At 40.2% G+C, this 17,691-nt stretch overlaps 1 protein-coding gene across 1 annotated transcript; it reads right to left on the minus strand.

Moving 5' to 3' along the window:
• Positions 1 to 703: 703 nt before the first annotated feature.
• LOC141006327 (uncharacterized) lies at positions 704 to 14,700 on the minus strand. Its single transcript, XM_073478494.1, has 7 exons — positions 14,618 to 14,700; positions 12,927 to 13,046; positions 12,477 to 12,845; positions 12,226 to 12,339; positions 7,837 to 8,397; positions 6,422 to 6,538; positions 704 to 4,147 (listed from the first exon to the last, which is right to left on the minus strand). Exons 1-7 carry the CDS (start codon positions 14,697 to 14,699, stop codon positions 3,540 to 3,542), a joined length of 1,971 nt encoding a protein of 656 aa, XP_073334595.1. The 5' UTR covers position 14,700; the 3' UTR covers positions 704 to 3,539.
• Between the last annotated feature and the right edge of the window lie 2,991 nt (positions 14,701 to 17,691).

Raw genomic sequence — 17,691 nt, forward strand, 5'->3', positions numbered from 1 at the left:
ACAAGGCCATCGGGCTTGATATTGGATTGGACTAGATTGAAGTAAAGAGACTATTGGGCCTTGGTGGAGGTTACGCTCTACTAGGTGCTATTCTAGTTGAATATTGTATTCCATATCTGCCTATATATCCTCCTAAATCCTACACACGGACCTTTAATCATAATTGTCTTTGCAATGTTGTGATCACATCTAATTTTCACCAAAAAGTGAAAGTGCTGCCACTGAAGGTCTACTCTGTGATATGATCAAAAGCGTTGTGACAAGCAAGTGAACCACAAAGCTTTTGATTCACAAGGGGAAATCAATAGAATTGTACTGCTGTTTGAGGCAGTTTTCCTTTGGGCCAGTGCTGAGGGGACAGCAGAGTAGCACTATGTGATTTAACTGCCATCTAGAGGAACGTATGAGAATTGCATATTTCCTAAAGACAGCTGAAAATGTCACATTAATAAAGAAGATAACAGATGATGGAGTGAAGCTCAGCCACTCACTTTTATTCCAATTTAATAGTATTGTACTGTTGTATTATTTTTTTTTTTAAATGTACTACTTTAGAGAGCTCGAGTTTTGTTTTTAATAATTTGAAAAAATATGTTAAATATCAGTACACTTTAAACTATGAAATATTGATTAGTGAAGATGATCTCATAACAAACAGTTTGAGGGAAAATGGAGGAACAAAAAAAACCACACACACATCACCTGATGGTTCTTATATTTTATTCATGTACATTTAATAATATACATATAGTCCAAAGTTAAGGATACAAATTCCTCCACATTTACTGAAAATACAGTTACTGCAATTCTGATAAGGCACAATTTAAACAAACAAGCGCAAACACCAAAGAAGGATATAAAGCATTCATATAGAAATGTGCAATTCAAAAAGCATGTTTTAAAGAAACACTGTAATCATTGCTGATGTTAAGAAAAGAACAGTTATTGCTTCAAAGGATTTTGTTTTAACCAAAACCTTAACACTGAAAAAGAACATAATTTCTCACAGCTATAAGTATGTCTTACATTGAAAAGAACTAACAGTTCTTGTTAAAATGTTATATTATTATACATTGACCACACAACATAATCCCAAGTTAAATAATAAAGACAATTAAACACTGAAATGTCAACATTTCCAAAGTTGTTTTGTTGACAACGCAGATTTTACCCCCATAAATGCTAAAGTTAAAATAAATTAAAGAGGAACACTAAACATTAAAGATGTTTGTTCAAATATCTTTTCTGAATTTTAGCAAGTAAGGACATAAAAATAAATATCTTTTATGGCTGAATTCTTAAAGTTTGAAAAACACATTCATCTTTAAGCATTAACATTTCAGGGACAGTCCCCTCCCCAAAATAAAAAAAACAAAACATTTTTTTCCTCTTACCTGCAGCCATCTAAATTGTTTTGGTGTGAGTTGCAGAGTTGTGGAGATTTTGGCCAAAGAGATACCTGCCCTTTTGCATCGCTCTCTTTCAGATGACACTGAAAAAACTCAACAGCAATGTCTCTTTCCAGAAATCATGACATGGTTTCTCAAGATATTCTACAGTCCTTATTGTGAGCAGTTTCATGTAGAAACCAATTTTTTTCCTAACAAACTTTCCTTTTCCAAACTACACCGCTAACCATACCACCTCGCAAAAGGAAGTGTGCATCTACTCATGGACGAGAGGCTGGCTAACTAAGATAGTTAGTGTTACAACTCTGCTGAAGAGGATGGCATTAATGTTTACATGAAAATTTGGCAGCTGGGTGTCAAGTCCTATCCTGAGCAAGACCGAAGTTAGCTGTAAAAAGACACTCAGTCCCACTGCTGACTTATATTGTGATTAAACATAAAAATGTCTAACCCACCAGCTTATCCTAGTTTACATGACCAGTTTCATTTCAAAATTGTAATTTGAAATGGTGGGAATGTCATTTTGGAAAGAATGATTATGAATACTTTGTCTTACTGTGACAACACAATGGGACAAAGTACTTGGGGCATAAGGAATGAAGCTGAAGATTCTCTCCATCTTTCCTCATCTCTTGCAATTCCTTTGGAAGACTCTATAAGTAAAATTCAGATGTGTTTTTACCAATGATGGTGGCATTGATACAAAGATGTCAGATAGTCCATCATAGTCCAGAATGACATGACTTCAGAGATTGCCTGACCTTTGCCATTGACAGATCAAGATGTCTACTGGTCAAACACTTTGTTTCATGACAAGATGCCTCTATTATGACTCATGAGAGTCTAACCCTATGCACTTGCTATTATCTGCATTAAGTTGCTACTTTTGGCAAGCAGTGGTGGAATTAGCTCATCTACTATAATTAAGTACCGAGTACAATGAATATCCAAACCTTACATCTGTATTTTTGTAGCCAATAATGCTATCTGATCGCAAAGTGACCTATGAAAACAATGACATATGGACAAAAAAAAAACAAAACTCTGCAGCAGGCCCAGGTTTGGAGAGGTGACCATGACCACTAAGCTGAACAGCACAGGAGTTGGGAGTTATTTAGACTGAAGTTTTGGAGAAACAGAAACCCCATTATATGAGTGCCTGCAATTGATAATGCATTAAACATCAACGGTTAAAAAGTAACTTATACTTGGGTAGCCTTTGAGAAGAATACTTTGTCCTTTTACCCAAGTATTATTTTAATGCCAGTGGTTTTACTTGGAATTGAGTATTGAGAATTGAGTAACTGTACTCATTCTTGCGTACAGATATTCAGTTCTCTTTCCACCACTGTTGACAAGTTCATAATCCCATATGTAACATTGCATGCTAACTAATTTTAGCATTCTGACAATCTAAACGTATGTAAAGACATGTGAATGATAACTATCCGTGTATGTGACTTAGAAATATGTGGAATCTGTACATTTGAGAGTTATGAAGTGTTACAAATTCTAGCATCTGCGATGTTAACATACAAGCAGCTAAATGAGTACGCTGTTAGCATGTTACTGCATGACTAAACTGTACTGAGAGCTTAAAACATGCCAACATCAAAAGTTTGCTTTGTCACAATAAGCTGAAAGTCCAGCTGAGGACGACAAAGACCAGTTCACACTGAAGTTGAGCCAACTCTGACAATGAAGTGCTGCCCTCGCCATTTCTGCACAGCTGTCATCTCATTAGTTTACACTGGAACGTCACTGACCCCCAAGGTCAAAGCTGCAAGTGTAGCCGTGAGGTGTAAAATCCAAGCTAGGTATCACAGAAAAGGTGGTCCTGCTGAAAGTTTCGGTGTAGTTTCCCTCTCCATGGGTAAACTACAGCTCACACAAGCAGAAGCAGCTCTTTCTTTATGTGATGAAGGCTTTACGATAACATTCTCTTCAGTGGGTGGACAACAGAGGTTTTGGCGACTGGGATCCTGTTCAAACCTCATACAGGTTTCTAACAAGATTCAAGGTAACAGCTTGTGAGTAATGTTATCATAGCTGTTAGCAAGCAAAGGGAATAAGGTAAAAAAACAACCCCAGTGAGACTGACTTAAGCTACAGAACACAAACCGTGAAACACTAATCCTCCTCCGATATGCTATGGATCGTCTCAATTATCTTCTTCTTCAGTTTCTTTACTTTGTCTGGCGGTGTCTCGTTCAGACATTCCTCCACGTACTTGAGGAACCCTGCGTGTGGTGACACCGTCTGGCTCTGACAGAATGTCCTCATGAAGTCCAGCACCTCGATGGTGGTGGGCGGCAGGCGCCGACCTGCTCGCTTGCGTCCTGACCCTCTGCTGTCAGTGTGAGAGGAGGATATGGAAGGGCAGGAAGAGGGCGAGGAGTGCTGGGAGTCTGGAGGAGTAGGCGAGGGAGGGGCTTCCAGGCCCAGTGATGTGATGTTCAGTTTGGTAGCAGATTGGGGACCGCCATGGTAATGTAGGGAGGAGGGAGGGGGTTGGCAGTCCAGGCGGAGGAGGCGGGACTCCTGCGGTTCCTGGAAGTGTAGGTCATCAGGTTGCTCATCCTCATCGCAGGAGTCACAGAGGAACATCAGCTCACAATAATGTTTCCACTTTGGAAGGTAAAAGTCCTCTGAGCCACACGTTTTGTTTGAACTGACCGCTTTGTGTTCACGTTGGAAGATGGTGCGCAAGTTCCTGAACTTTGTCTTTATGTCTTCCACTGAAGAAAGAATAATTAAAAAACCTGTAAGCCTCAACACATAAAACAGCTTTGGGGAAACATTGTGAAAATCATTTTGTATAGGGATGCACGATAATCATCGGGCCGATAAATTATTATCATCTGGAAATTTTAATTATTATTTATGATTCCAATAGTGAAATTACAGCAGATAATTCCCCGGATACAGTAGGTGGTGCTGTGCTGCTTAAAAGTTGGTTTGCTATCCGCCACTAACACAGAGAAGATAAAGAAGAGAGGGGGAGGGGGAGTAGAATGGTTGATGTTCGAATGGACGTGGGAGGGACACAGTTGTGTGCTCTGCTGTAAGCAGTTGTTACGTAAGGGAGTTAACAGTTTGAGTCAGGCATAGAGACTGTATAAAGTGTAACTTATGTGTAGTTTTGCTTGCGGTTGGTTTGTTGAACAACAACCAGCAGTGGCGGTACTAATACAGGCGATTGTGATCTGTAGTTCTCCCTGTAAACACGCCAACTTTTTGGCTGTCACAGTCCCTCCTGAACAACTTTCTGCTGCCCTTCCTGGGTGACACGCCATCTCTGGAGCCACTCTTCACTGCCAGATTGTCTCTGGGCTAGAGAGAGCAGACAGGCTGGGTGTCCGAAGGGTAGGCTGCCCCTCCACACGTAGCCTGGTGGCAAAACCCATCTTGCCAAAACCAAGTAATGTGGAGGCGCAGTCCGCCATGCGTACATCTGGGCTGTCCACCACCCCCGCTGGCTGTTTGTAATGCAAACAAGCCGCCACAAAAACACAGACACAACAAAGTCTTGGTTCGGAGGGCTGACTGTTACGATGAGACAGTAACTACAACAACACAATAGTGGAGGAGACAAACACTTGGTGAGTTAAAAGTTTTTTGCCAGGGCAGAAATGTGATGAAGAGTCGGTAGGACAGACAGGATTACAGACACTTCTCCACGTATAACTGCGGTATTTTTTTCCTCATATAAGTTGTTAAAGACACTACCAGTTACTACGTACTGTTGTTTGGTCAGGTAACGGTGCTTTGTGGGACATTTCTCTTTATTTTGTTGAGTGAAGGATCTGTTTAGTTATTAGACTGTGAACACCACCAGATCAACACGCCCTGCGCCGCACCGTCGGGTTATCCATTCTGCAGACGCCAGTTCGCCACAGCGAAATTTCATCTGAAACTTTCACACAGAGGACGAAGGCGGAGAATCGGCGCATGATCCCCACACTCAAAGGGCAGTGTGAATGGGGCTACAGCTGAAACCCTCTATGCTGAAATCTCTGTCAGAAACTCTTTAACGGAGTTGTGATTAGTTGTTTCACTGTAAACTACTGATGAAGTAACACCTAATCGCAGCAGCGTGCACAGCAGTGTGCACAGCAGTGTCCCTCCCCTGTCCCTCTGGCCCATCCATTTAAGCATTAACCATTCAACAGGCATTTGAAAACTGCCGGAAGTTTAAATAATTCAATAAATGTCTTAATGCAAGTTAGTAACTGGGAAATTTAATGGTGATATCTATTAGTTAAACTTAGCTTCACCTTCAATATAAATAAATTACCTCCGTTTGGCAGCTAGCTTGATCTTCAGTGAATTCAGTGCTTTCTCTGAGGACTTCATTGTACATTTCCAGCGAGGAATAGTCTGCAAGGCTCTATTTTTGTATTGAGTATTCAATACAATTGATGGTTCTCAATCGACAGATTATGTCAAAGCATTTAATTTAAAGAGAAAAAAATTAAATCCCTATGAAAGCCAAAGTATGTTTGACATTTTTCAATGTGTTTTACTTAAAAAAAAAAAAAGAACATTTGAAGAGTCAGAACTGTTCTTAGTTTTCGTAGGTAATAGTGATGTCAGTTAGATGACCAGATGGTCAGAGCTTTGGAATAATAAACCATTCATCTTTACTCACTACATCTTAACTTTTTTTTACCCTCAGGTGCACATAAACTACACTTTTTAAAATACAAAAAAGTAGACAAAAAATTATCGGTTTTTAATCAGATATTGGCAGGTAATTATCAGGTATTTATCGGTATTGGGTGAAAAAAAATCCATATTGTGCATCCCTAATTTTGTTAAGATCACAACTTAATTGGGGCTCATAAAACATGAAACCAATCAACCACAATATGCATCTTTCAACTCTGCAACTCTTTTTTTTTTTTTGCTGCTCTGGTACAGTCTCATCAGATTTATAAAATATTTCTCTTGGTGTAAAAATCATGGGTCTCCTACTGCCAGTAGTAGAATAATAACACCATGATTGTTACCTGAAAATGGGACTGGCTCATTATCAGACAGAATGCTGCTCAGCGTCTCCAACAGAGTCTGTCTCAAGAGCCTGTTCCTGTAGCTCTCTGATTTGTGGTTCCACAGACAGCTGCGCTCTAGAAAAAAAGAAAAATCTTCACAGCTATGAAAGGGAAACTTACTTCCTGTATTCTTCCGCTCACATTTCTTCCAATTGTTTAAATAACACACCAGCAACTTTAGAGACCCTGATGACAATAGCTGCCTGACAGAAAGTTGATTGTGGCTGACAGTTACAGCTTCCTTCACTGTAAATGAAAGTTACAAGGAGCTGACTAATTAATACCTTGTTAAGAAGATTAATCAGAACTATGAAAGTAGAGATAAAAACATAAGCAGGCCCTTGTTAACTAAACATAGCACAAAAAGTAAGGAAATTTGTGTTTGGTAGATTATTTCTTTGTTGTAACAATGCTTCTTGGCAATAAGTCTTACACCATTGGAAAGCCTGTTTATTTCCCTTTTGAAATGGTGCCACATTTGTAAGGAACATGCATTGGGGGATGAGCAGCAGAGCTCAGTATGTGGGCTGCGCCCTTGAAAAATTTGCCAAATCTTCTCTGCCAAACAGCTTATTCTGCTATTGACTCTTGCTTGGTGTTGTTTGGTGGATTGGATGATTGAAGTCTGAAGAAACAAGACATATTGGCAATTTAACAATTTATTAATTTAACAAACAGGAGCCTCAGTAGCGTGTGGAACAACCATACACAGCCACAACAGCCTGGCACCTCCTCCTCATGCTGGTCACCAGCCTGGTCACACACAGAGCTGGTTTCTCAGAGACTACCTCCAGAATTTGGAAGTGGAGAGGATGTAATGGCCTGCCAGCAGTCCTGACCTCAACCCCATTGAACACTTTTGGGATCAGCTTGGGCGTGCTGTTTGTGCCAGAGTGACCAACACAACCACGTTGGCTGACTTTCGACAAATGGGAATGGGATGCCTTCCCACAGCAGTGTGTGACCAGGTTGGTGACCAGCATGAGGAGGAGGTGCCGGGTTGTTGTGGCTGTGTATGGTTGTTCCACACGCTACTGAGGCTCCTGTTTGTTGAATTAATAAATTGTTAAATTGCCAATATGTCTTGTTTCTTCAGACTTCAATCATCCAATCCACCAAACAACACCAAGCAAGAGTCAATAGCAGAATAAGCTGGTTGGCAGAGAAGATTTAAGATTTATATAAGATTTATTGCCAAGAAGCATTGTTACAACAAAGAAATAATCTACCAAATACAAATTTCCTTACTTTTTGTGCTATGTTTAAATTAACTGAGGAAAATGAAGGGAGATATCAATCAAGTCTGGTCTGTACACATCCATACAGTCATTTCTCTTGAAATATTTAACAGCAACATAAACGATGCCACCAACCAGAGTAAAAGGATATCAGCTGCTGAACTTTGGCCTCATTCCAGTGGCAGCGGGAGTCGGCATTCAGTCTGCTGTCTGGCTGAACTGAACCGGACGTAGAAACATCTAGAGGGGAGGGGTTTGCGCAAGGCTTGGTGTCCAGAAGTGCAGTGGAAGGAGAGGTGGTGAGTGTAGGAGCAGCCGTTTGGCTCGCGAGCTTAAGAAGATCTGGAGACGCAGAGGGGAATATTTGGTAGGCAGCGCTGCTGGTGGTTTTGCCATCATTGGAAGAAGCGGTGGGGTGGTTGAACTTGATGCTGCTGGTTTGGTTGGAGCTGGAGGAGAAACTGCTCAGGGTGGAGGAGGGTGTTTGGTTTCCATGTTCCAGATCCTTGTCTTCCTGTGGCATCAGGTCATCTGTGCTGTCATCTTCATCACAAGACTCGCAGAGGAATAGCATTTGTTGGTAGTGTTTCCATTTGGACACATAGAGTTTGTCAGACACCCTGCTCGCCTGGACCGCCTTGTATTCACGGTTGAAAACTGTCCGAAGGTTCTTGAACTTGCATTTGACGTCTTCAACTGCAAAACAGCAACAAAGGAGTCACATTCCACAACTAAAAGAATCACATCTTAATGTGTTAATTACAACTAAAAAGAAGGCCCATCTAAAAATATATATATCTGTTTAAGTGTACGCCATATTTTGAACATTTGTGGAACTTTACGTAGCCGCTGAAAGTCTGACCCAAACAACTGATCTGCGGCGTAAAATGGTGCGAGGCAGACACAGCTGCACTTGTGCGTAGGAATACAGACGTTGTAAGGTTGAGGGAATGTAGTGCCAAAAGAAAGGGAAATGTAAAGCCCTTAATATAAGGAAAGCCCCTTAGATAATAATCTTAGATTAAATTGATCATTGTTGGTGCAACCCAGCCTAAATGTACATGAATATCAAAAGTAATGTTCTGGCAATAAATGTACTCAAATTTCAAAAGTACAACTAAAAGTATTCAATAACTTTTGTGATTGATTATCAGCCTGGAGGATGATCAAATCCAATATTCAGCTTGTTCTGGTTACCAATCACTCAATCAATCTTTATTTGTATAGCGCCAATATATACAGTGCCTATAAAAAGGTATTCACCATAAACAATCGCTCTGAGGACTTCATCCCGGTACCCAACAGTCATGGTACAATTGGCTATGACACAGAGGTCTGTGCGACTCTCCGAGGATATGCCTCCCCAGACCATCACTGACCAATTGCCAAACTGGTCATGCTGGATGATGTTACAGGCAGTATAACATTCACTCCAGACTCCTTCATGCCTGTCGCATGTGCTAAGTGTAAACCTGCTCTCACCTGTGAAGAGAACAGGGCACCAATGACGGACCTGCCAATACTGGTGTTCCCTCGTGAATGCCAATCGAGCTGCACGGTGCTGGGCTGTGAGTACAGGTCCCATTAGAGGATGTAGGGCCCTCATGGAGTCTGTTTCTGACAGTTTGGTCAGAAACATGCACATTGCAAAACCATTCCCTTTTTGGGGGTTGTCTTGCTTTTGCCTCCCCATTGCACCTGTTGTCACTTTCATTTGCATCAAAGCAGGTGAAACTGATTCACAATCACTTGTGCTTTCTAAATAGACAGATTGATATCCCTGAAGTTTAACTGACTCTGTGTTATACTGTGACGATTAAGTGTTCCCTACGTTTTTTTTGAGCAGTGTATAAAATGTAAAATAAGCGATTGCATAAATATTTACCCCCTTTGAAGTGACTGACCAAATTCAAGAGCGGTCCAGTCAATTGGTGCTAGTAGTCTCACAATTAATGAAATAGAGATCACATGAATCAATCCAATAGAGAATTTGTGGCTGGACTTGAAAAGGGCTGTTTATGCTCGATTCCCGTGCAACATGACAGAGCTTGAGCAGTTGTGCAAAGAAGAATGGAGTACAATTGCAGTCTGCAGATGTTCAAGCCTGAGACCTATCCACACAGACTCAGCGCTGTGATTGTGGCCAAAGGTGCATCTACTTAATACTGACTTGAAGGGGGTGAATACTTATGCAATCACTTAAGTTATATTATATATTTTTAATTAATTGACATTACTTTGTAGTGTACTTTTTTTTTGTAAATTCTTGTCAAAAAAGCCAAATTACATTGACCATGATTCCGTTCCGCATCCAGCTGTGTGAATGCCATGAAGTGAGCAATCTGACTGGCCGTGAGGTAATTCTGCCGTGTGTAGTGGAGACGGAAGTGTTGGCCGAAAAAAAGCCAAAGAGGAGAAAGTCAGAAGAACAAAAATTTAAAAAGAAGGCCTATGATAAGGGGTGCTGTGTTTCAGCTTGACTGATGGGTAATTTTAGTCTTGCTATGTTTCACGGAACCTGTAGGCCAGTATTGTCTTGTCTGTTGTGCAGGGGCGGGCTGGCCATAGGGAGGTTCGGGAGTATTCCCGAACGGCCGGTCTGTTCCAGGCCGAACCGGCCGGTGGTCGGAACGTTTTTTTACCCCATAAAACGGCCGCAGGTGGCACAGAGTGGAACGTCAGACTGGGTCAATCTAATATTTTGCATATTAAGGGGGGGATACGAGCGGCCCCTCCCAACTTGAGCTAAACCTTGTTTCTATTGAAATGTGATTGGCTCAGCCGCTCAGTCAGTCATTAAACAGTTATTTTCCTGTTTAAAAAAAAGAAAAAAAAGAAAGAGGAGCGGGATAAATTCAAATTAGCAAACATGCTAAAAAGAAAGAAGCTGGAGAAAGAGATGGGTGGAGCAGAAAAATTAAAGGCAAAAAAGAAAAAAAGGTTAATACAGGATGCAGCCAAATGCGCCAAATTAACAGAGCTTTTCCGTGGTGGGACCCAGCAGCTTCGGGCAGACAATCAATGCCGGGATGTCGGGCTGCGTCGGGTCGGGTTGTAATTTTCAGGCCCATTGAGAACTCTAGTTTGTGTTTTTGGATGTGTTCAGGGCACACAGAACTAGGCTTTCCGCCGATCTGATCGGCTACATCGGATCGGCCGATATTTTGCATTTTATGCAATTTGTGAGATCGGCCGTAATGTTTTTTTTTTTTGCTTTTGTTTCTTTATTGACAATAGATCGGCCGTAATGTCTTAATTCACCAATCCGATCAATGACGTCATTGTCGTGTTGAAACTTTTTGCAGATGCTCCCGTTGCATAGATTGCAGATGGCTTGTGTTTGATCCGTCTCATTTACTCCGAAGAAGTTCCATGACACCAACATGTTTGTTTGCTAGTGATGATGTTGTTAGCTAATGATTCAAGATTAAAAAAACTTTATTGTCCGTCACATAGTGACAGGGCTCAAAACATAAACGCCACAAAGACATAAAAAACACATTTAAACCAATGAGACGTGTTTGTTTTGCTTTAAACAAAGCATTTATGTTTGTTTGTTGTACAGATAATCATCCTTCCTCCCATTTGACCAAACAATTCCAACTCATACCAATAAACGGTTAAATGGCTTTCTTGGATCCTGCGTGTTTGAATGTGCACCCCAGTTAGGAATTCTATGGTCCAGTCACCTTCATCCTCCACCACATGTAACCTTTAAATCATACAGCTCTTTTACACTTATCATTAAACACACACACACAGTAGTTTTGATTGTTGAAAAAACAGTGTGTGAGTATGAGTATGCATAGTATGTGTGAGCATATGTACTTCAATACACTCTACTGACTGACTAATCTGTGTGTGTTGTGTTTAATATCATTAGATTGTTTTTATACTGCAAATAAAGTATTCGTGTTAAAATTACGGTTCCACTTGCATCCGTCATGCGATTGGATAAAAGGCCTCTCCAAACCAAGCTCCCGGGCTGAATTTCAATCCCAGCCCGCCCCTGCTGTTGTGTCATGTTGTTTTGTCATGTATTTTTTTGGTCAGTAACTAGACCAGGTGTTGTCGTTACGGGAATGCGCATCCATGAATTTGGGGGGTAGAGTTTTCTGAATGAGCACTGATGGGATGGGTGTGTTTGTTTGGCTGTGAATTCAAATATCAACAGTCTTTCCCCAGAATGAATGACTATACCTTTAATGGTGAACTTTTACTGTAAAGCTATGGTCCCTAATTTCGGGTACTGGACACCACCAGGCAGTCATGGGATGGTTTACAACAGGTGTGCCCAATTTTTTCCCCCTTTTTTTGCTAGAAACATCGTGTAGGTCAAACTGAACCTTACTGTGGACTAACAAACATTTTGGTACAACATAAGTTGCAAACCACTAGCCAATAATTCCTGAATGTGCATATACTTCTGTTATTATTATATTTTTGACCTCCAGTGGGAAGTGGGAAGAACCCCTGACCCTGACAGTGATAATGTGCTGGGCTGTAGGACAATGTGATACTTACCTGAGAAAGACACTGAGTGGTCGGACAGCTGACTCCTCAGAGCCTCCAGCAGCCTCAGTCTGAGTTGACGGTTATTGTGGTTTTCAGACCTCTTGTTCCACAGACAGCTATGCTCTGTGCACAGCAACACACAACACCACCCATCAACTATGAAACACTTGTAAGAATCCAAACTATCATTGATTTTGTCCCTTTAATCCCTCTGTGGTAACAACTAAATATTCTGAAGCTGTAATCAGTGTTTTGTTTACCAGAGTAGAAAGCTATTAGTGCACGCTCTCTTTCTTCAGTCCAGTAACATTTAATCATCATGTTGGAGGGGACACAGGAGGAAGAGGAGGGCAGGGAGGAGGTGGCTGGGGTGGGGATGAAGGTGAAGATTGATCCAGAGGTGTGGACAGGCTGGTTCTCCTCCTGTGGAACAATCAGCGGCGACAGAGGCGGGTCATCTGCACCGTCCTCGTGATCCCAGCAGCCCTGCAGGAACATCAGCTGCTGGTAGTGCTTCCACTGTGGCACGAACACGTCCTCGGTCCTGCACACCTTGCTGGCCTTTACCATTTTGTACTGACGCTGAAATGTTGTGCGAAGGTTCTTGAACTTGTTCTTAATGTCTTCCACTGGAAAGGAAGACAGAAAAGTACAAAATTAGATTTTTTTTAACCAGCTTTGAAAATGAATGAATGTGACCACAGCCTCACCTGTGAAACGAACAGGGGGAGGGTGAGCAGACAGGAGGATCCTCAGGTGTTCCAGAGTTTTCCATCGCAGCTGTCGGTTTTTATAGCTCTCTGACTTGTGATTCCACAAACAACTGTGATCTGGGAAATGGAAATAAAAAGATGCTTGACCACTGCAATATTGTCTTGCATTTCTTTTTGCTTTGTTAAATAATGGTTCATCAAAAAAATCCTTCACAGTTTTGTGCTACAACCTCTACAGCAGTTTGCTAACAACCAGTGGTTCTTGAGGTAAAAAGAAATCGAAAGAGGAGACTGTTAAATTTTGGACCTGAAGTTCAGTCAAATGGTTTTGTTTTTTCAGGTATGTTAGCTGAGATGTCTGGTACTCTTTACCAATTGCGTTTTTTCTGAAAGAAACTTGCACTTAACCGAAAATTAAATTAATGCCAATCAAAATGTGTGCAGCCAATGACAGATTGTATCACATAGTATTTATGTTTTAGAAAAATCCACTTGTGTTTTGGATTTTTCTTTGTACTAACACACAAGGCATACAGGTACAAAATTAAGTATATGTAAAGTTTATATACACATAAATATAGTTTAGTGTATACTGGTATGTAGAAGGGCAATAATGCTGTTATTTTAATAGTGGAGAATTGGGGGATACTCATCATTTGTGGAGTTGCTTGAGCTGTAAGGTTGCAATACATAGTACAATCCCTACGTCTGACCTGTAAAGCTTGGAATTTAAATGTGTCAAAACAATGCTCTTACATTTTTTGTTTATTAGTTTTCACAACAATAAACATACGCAAAAGTACAGGGGGAAAAAAATCACTTCTTTACTCTTAGGTTGTTAGTTTGAGTCTCTTAAATTCCCTCTGCTCAAACCTTTTTGTTTTTAATGGGATAAGAGTATTTTTGTTTTAGCAATAGACAAAACCAATGAATGGGCTGATTAGAATGCTATCAAAATGATCAAAGGGCCGGAATGAGGTTGTGAAAAGAGACACTTTTAGTGTAATTCTTTAAGGGTCACTGTAGCTAATAATAATAATAATAACAACAATAATAATAGTGTAATACCGTGACATTTCTTGAGATGATTATTGTACCATGTAATCTCAAACTGTTACACTCAGGTGTTCTGATTTCTTATGGTTTCCTCTGGACTCCATTTAAGTTCAGTGTATTGATTAAAGGTGTATGTGTTTTTAGGATCTTCCGATGTGGAGTCATTCTTCATTACTTCAAGAGAGCAATTTCCCTCACCACCGTTTCTTATATATTGTTGTATAATGTAGCTACGTTTTAAGCTTAAGACAATACTAAAATGTCAAGAGAATTAGTCCACTAAAAAATGGCTAACGTCACAAATATGAAGGATGAAGTTAACATTTAGAATACCAACAAACTTCTTTTACTTCATCCGCTTATATTCAGACCTAACGTTACAGGTGACACGTTTATAAACGGCAACAGAAACCAAAATGCCGTTTTTGGCGTATTTTTTAAGAGAATAAAAGCTACCTTGACTCCAGTTGCTAGTCGCCATTGCTATTAATTATTTGTGTCGCTCATCGCTAACAGCCGTCGGTCTACTCGAGCAACGGTTGCCCAAAATGTTGCCGCTTCCGACAACACAACGATGAAAAACAACAACTGAAACTGAATGGCAAGTTGCTGATCTCGAGTGTGTTACTTACTAGAGAAATACGCTATGAGCGCCCTTTCTTTTTCCTCCGTCCAGCACCTCTCCGGTGCGAATCTGACAGGAGACGCCTCCATATTTTTTGTTGCCGTTCAAGCCTTCCTTTAAGCGGCTGCCAGGTCACATGACCCGCAATCCAGGCTCTAATTGGACGATTCTCGGATATCCCTGAGCAATAACCCGCATTGCCCAGTAGAGGCCGATGTTGATTGGTGTTCATTTCCTAAATGAGGACGCTGTTGTCCAAACGTCAGACACAGAGCGGCACTATTCTATCTGTTCTACATTTAGTTTAGTATTTTTACTTTCAATCAATTTGTTTAGTTTAGCTTTTTTAATTAAGATAAAGACTTTAAATTTAAATGTTTTATTGATTTAAAATGTATTTTAGTATTTAATGAGACAACTGGGCAATTCCATCTGCTGAGGAAGAGATGGCGATGATGGAGGTCCAGTACAGCCACTAATGGACCACAGGGTGAGATTGTTTTGTCAACTGCTGTTTCCAAATGTATTTTGTTAAATAAATAAATAAATAAATAAATAAAACCTATAACCAGGTTCTAATAATGATGTATTTATATTATAATATTATAAAGTATTCATTTATGAAAGTTATACTTAATTGTTCAGACAAATACCGACACAATGTTAATGTATTCATGTAACATTTTTTGCCTGAATAAGAGGTTAGGGTTGAATGTGTACACTTACTTAAATGCACTATGAATGTTATTTTTCCACAATGACGTGCTCATGTCCTACTCAAAGAACATACAGTACAACAAGACGAAAAATATAATGACTGCTTTTAGTATGAGATGACACATAGTGTTGAAACAGGGTAAAAAGAAACTTTTTTCTGGTACTCAGGGGAATAACAACCACCATCATGCAGATGCCAAGTTTTGTTGTTTTGTTTTAATTTCCAATAACCAAAAACTGGCCAGTACACTTTCAGACAAGACAACAGACAAAGAGTATTTACAGTGAATCCCATGTACATTTCCTTTCTTCACATGTGCAGACATCCAATCCATGTAGGCCTACTATATTTATACTGATGAGTCAGTTTCACTGCTGCTGTATTGAGTGGATGCAGTTGTCAGTCAAATATCTCTGAGTGTTTACATTCACACTAATATCCTACTTATGACCTGGGTTTTGGAATAAACAAAACCTCATATAGACAATACACGGTATCATGACTGCGCATACCTGGATTATCACTCATCCTGGTTTTCAGAGGCCTAAATGAAGTGATTTGGGTTTTTCAAAAGAAAATGGTTTACTTATGAAAAGGCATTCAGTCTTAAACAATAATGGTAATTAAATAAAACTGAATGCATTCTTTATTTAAAATGGATGGGATAGATTGGAGAAATCATTGAAATGCAGATCAGTTCAAGCTTGTACACGTTCTAATCTAAGGGGGAATTATTTTCTGTTTCATAGTCTAATCTGAATGAACACCAAAGCAACCAAAGCAGAATGATTAATAATCTGCACAGGGGGAATTGAATCCCCAACCCAGACCTCGTGCCATTGAACTACAAGGGACTGAAAACTAAAGGAAGTCCTTCATATCAACCACAATAACCAAGCCTATCCCACACTTCACTTACATTATATACAAACAGCAGAGACTGGAGAGAGACCTCAACACGAACAACACCAAAGCGATGTGGCAGGCGATCCAGAGCAACACAGGCAGAGGCACCTCCATCACATGTGAGGCCCATGCCAGATGAGCTTAACTTATTTAATGCTCCCTTTGACTGGCCACTGTCAGTGTCCACAGTGGATGTGAGAGGAATTCTGAGAGTGAGTGAGTTAAGCTGTTGGGCCTGATAACATGCTTGACTGTTCCCATCTGCTTTAAGACTCCAACCATGGTCACTGTACCTAAACTGTTGACAATCTCTACTCTTAACGACTACCACCCTTTGGCACTCACCCAAATTCTGAGGAAGTGCTTTAAAAAACTGTTTCTCCAGTATATCAAAGATAACATCCTAACTAGCCTGGACCCTCACCAGTTTGCATCCAGAACCAACAGATTCACAGAGGATGCCAAATCCATTGACCTCCATGCAGTCTTCAACACCTTGAAGATAACAACACCTCCACCAGAATGCTGTATGTTGATTTCACCTCAGCATTTAACACAATCTCCCCTGTCTGACAAGCAATAGAGTAGTATCCACTGCAGAACCACCAGACTACACAGCAGCTTCTTTCCTTCAATATTAAAAAAAATAGTTAATATTTTTTGACTTATTATTTGTTAATCCATCTGTATAATTTCTGTTTTTGTGAGTAGTATATAGAGACTACAAACATCATTTTGATATACAACCCTTTCATAAAATGAGAAATGGATCTTGAAACCATACTATCAATCACATGTACATCTACATTTTAAGGTCATAAAGAAAAATATGTACACTCTGCCAGTTATATACTGTTAAACTCTTCAGCATTTGTTCCTAAATATTCTCTAAAGCTTTTGTAAAATCTCTTTCTGATGCTTCAAGTATAAGTTCATTCACAGGAATATCACTGCTGTCAGGGAAAAGCCTCATATTTGCAACATGTTTGTTTGAAAATCAAACAAATGACTTTACAGTTAGCCTCTGTGTGTTTTAAACTCATACATTGAAGGCCTGTTAGCAAAGAAGCTGATGACCAGCTGATCTCACAGGTCCAAGCACCCAGTGCAACTTGGAAGCTAAGGCACTCTGACCTGGGTAACTGGAGTCAGAGGCATTATCCTTTGAAGCAGCTTCATGGTGTCATGCTGCCAACTAATGGCATTTTTTAAACGTATACTCTGAAGGGGCTCTTAGATGGCAGCATGACACCGTAGAAAGCTGAGTAATTTGTCAAACGCTTGTGTTAAAAAAATGCAAAAAGTCAGGTTTTCTCCAAGTTTGGCATTACAATACTTAAGGATTTGAAGGGCAAGCTACATTTGGTGACATTTAAACAATGTACTGGTGAACTAAGAGCATCATTGTCATTTTGAGAATCCATTAGTTACCTGGATCTTTATATGTTGATTAAATA

This window comes from Pagrus major, chromosome 12, assembly GCF_040436345.1.
Source record: "Pagrus major chromosome 12, Pma_NU_1.0".
Taxonomy (NCBI): Eukaryota; Metazoa; Chordata; class Actinopteri; order Spariformes; family Sparidae; genus Pagrus; species Pagrus major.

Excerpts from the sequence above, each read along its gene's own strand:
- LOC141006327 (XM_073478494.1), bottom strand. The coding sequence starts at position 14,699 with ATGGAGGCGTCTCCTGTCAGATTCGCACCGGAGAGGTGCTGGACGGAG. Across the intron at positions 13,047-14,617 it reads GCTCATAGCGTATTTCTCTA|ATCACAGTTGTTTGTGGAAT; the intron begins GTAAGTAACACA and ends TCCATTTCCCAG. Across the intron at positions 12,340-12,476 it reads ACTAATAGCTTTCTACTCTG|AGCATAGCTGTCTGTGGAAC; the intron begins GTAAACAAAACA and ends TGCTGTGCACAG.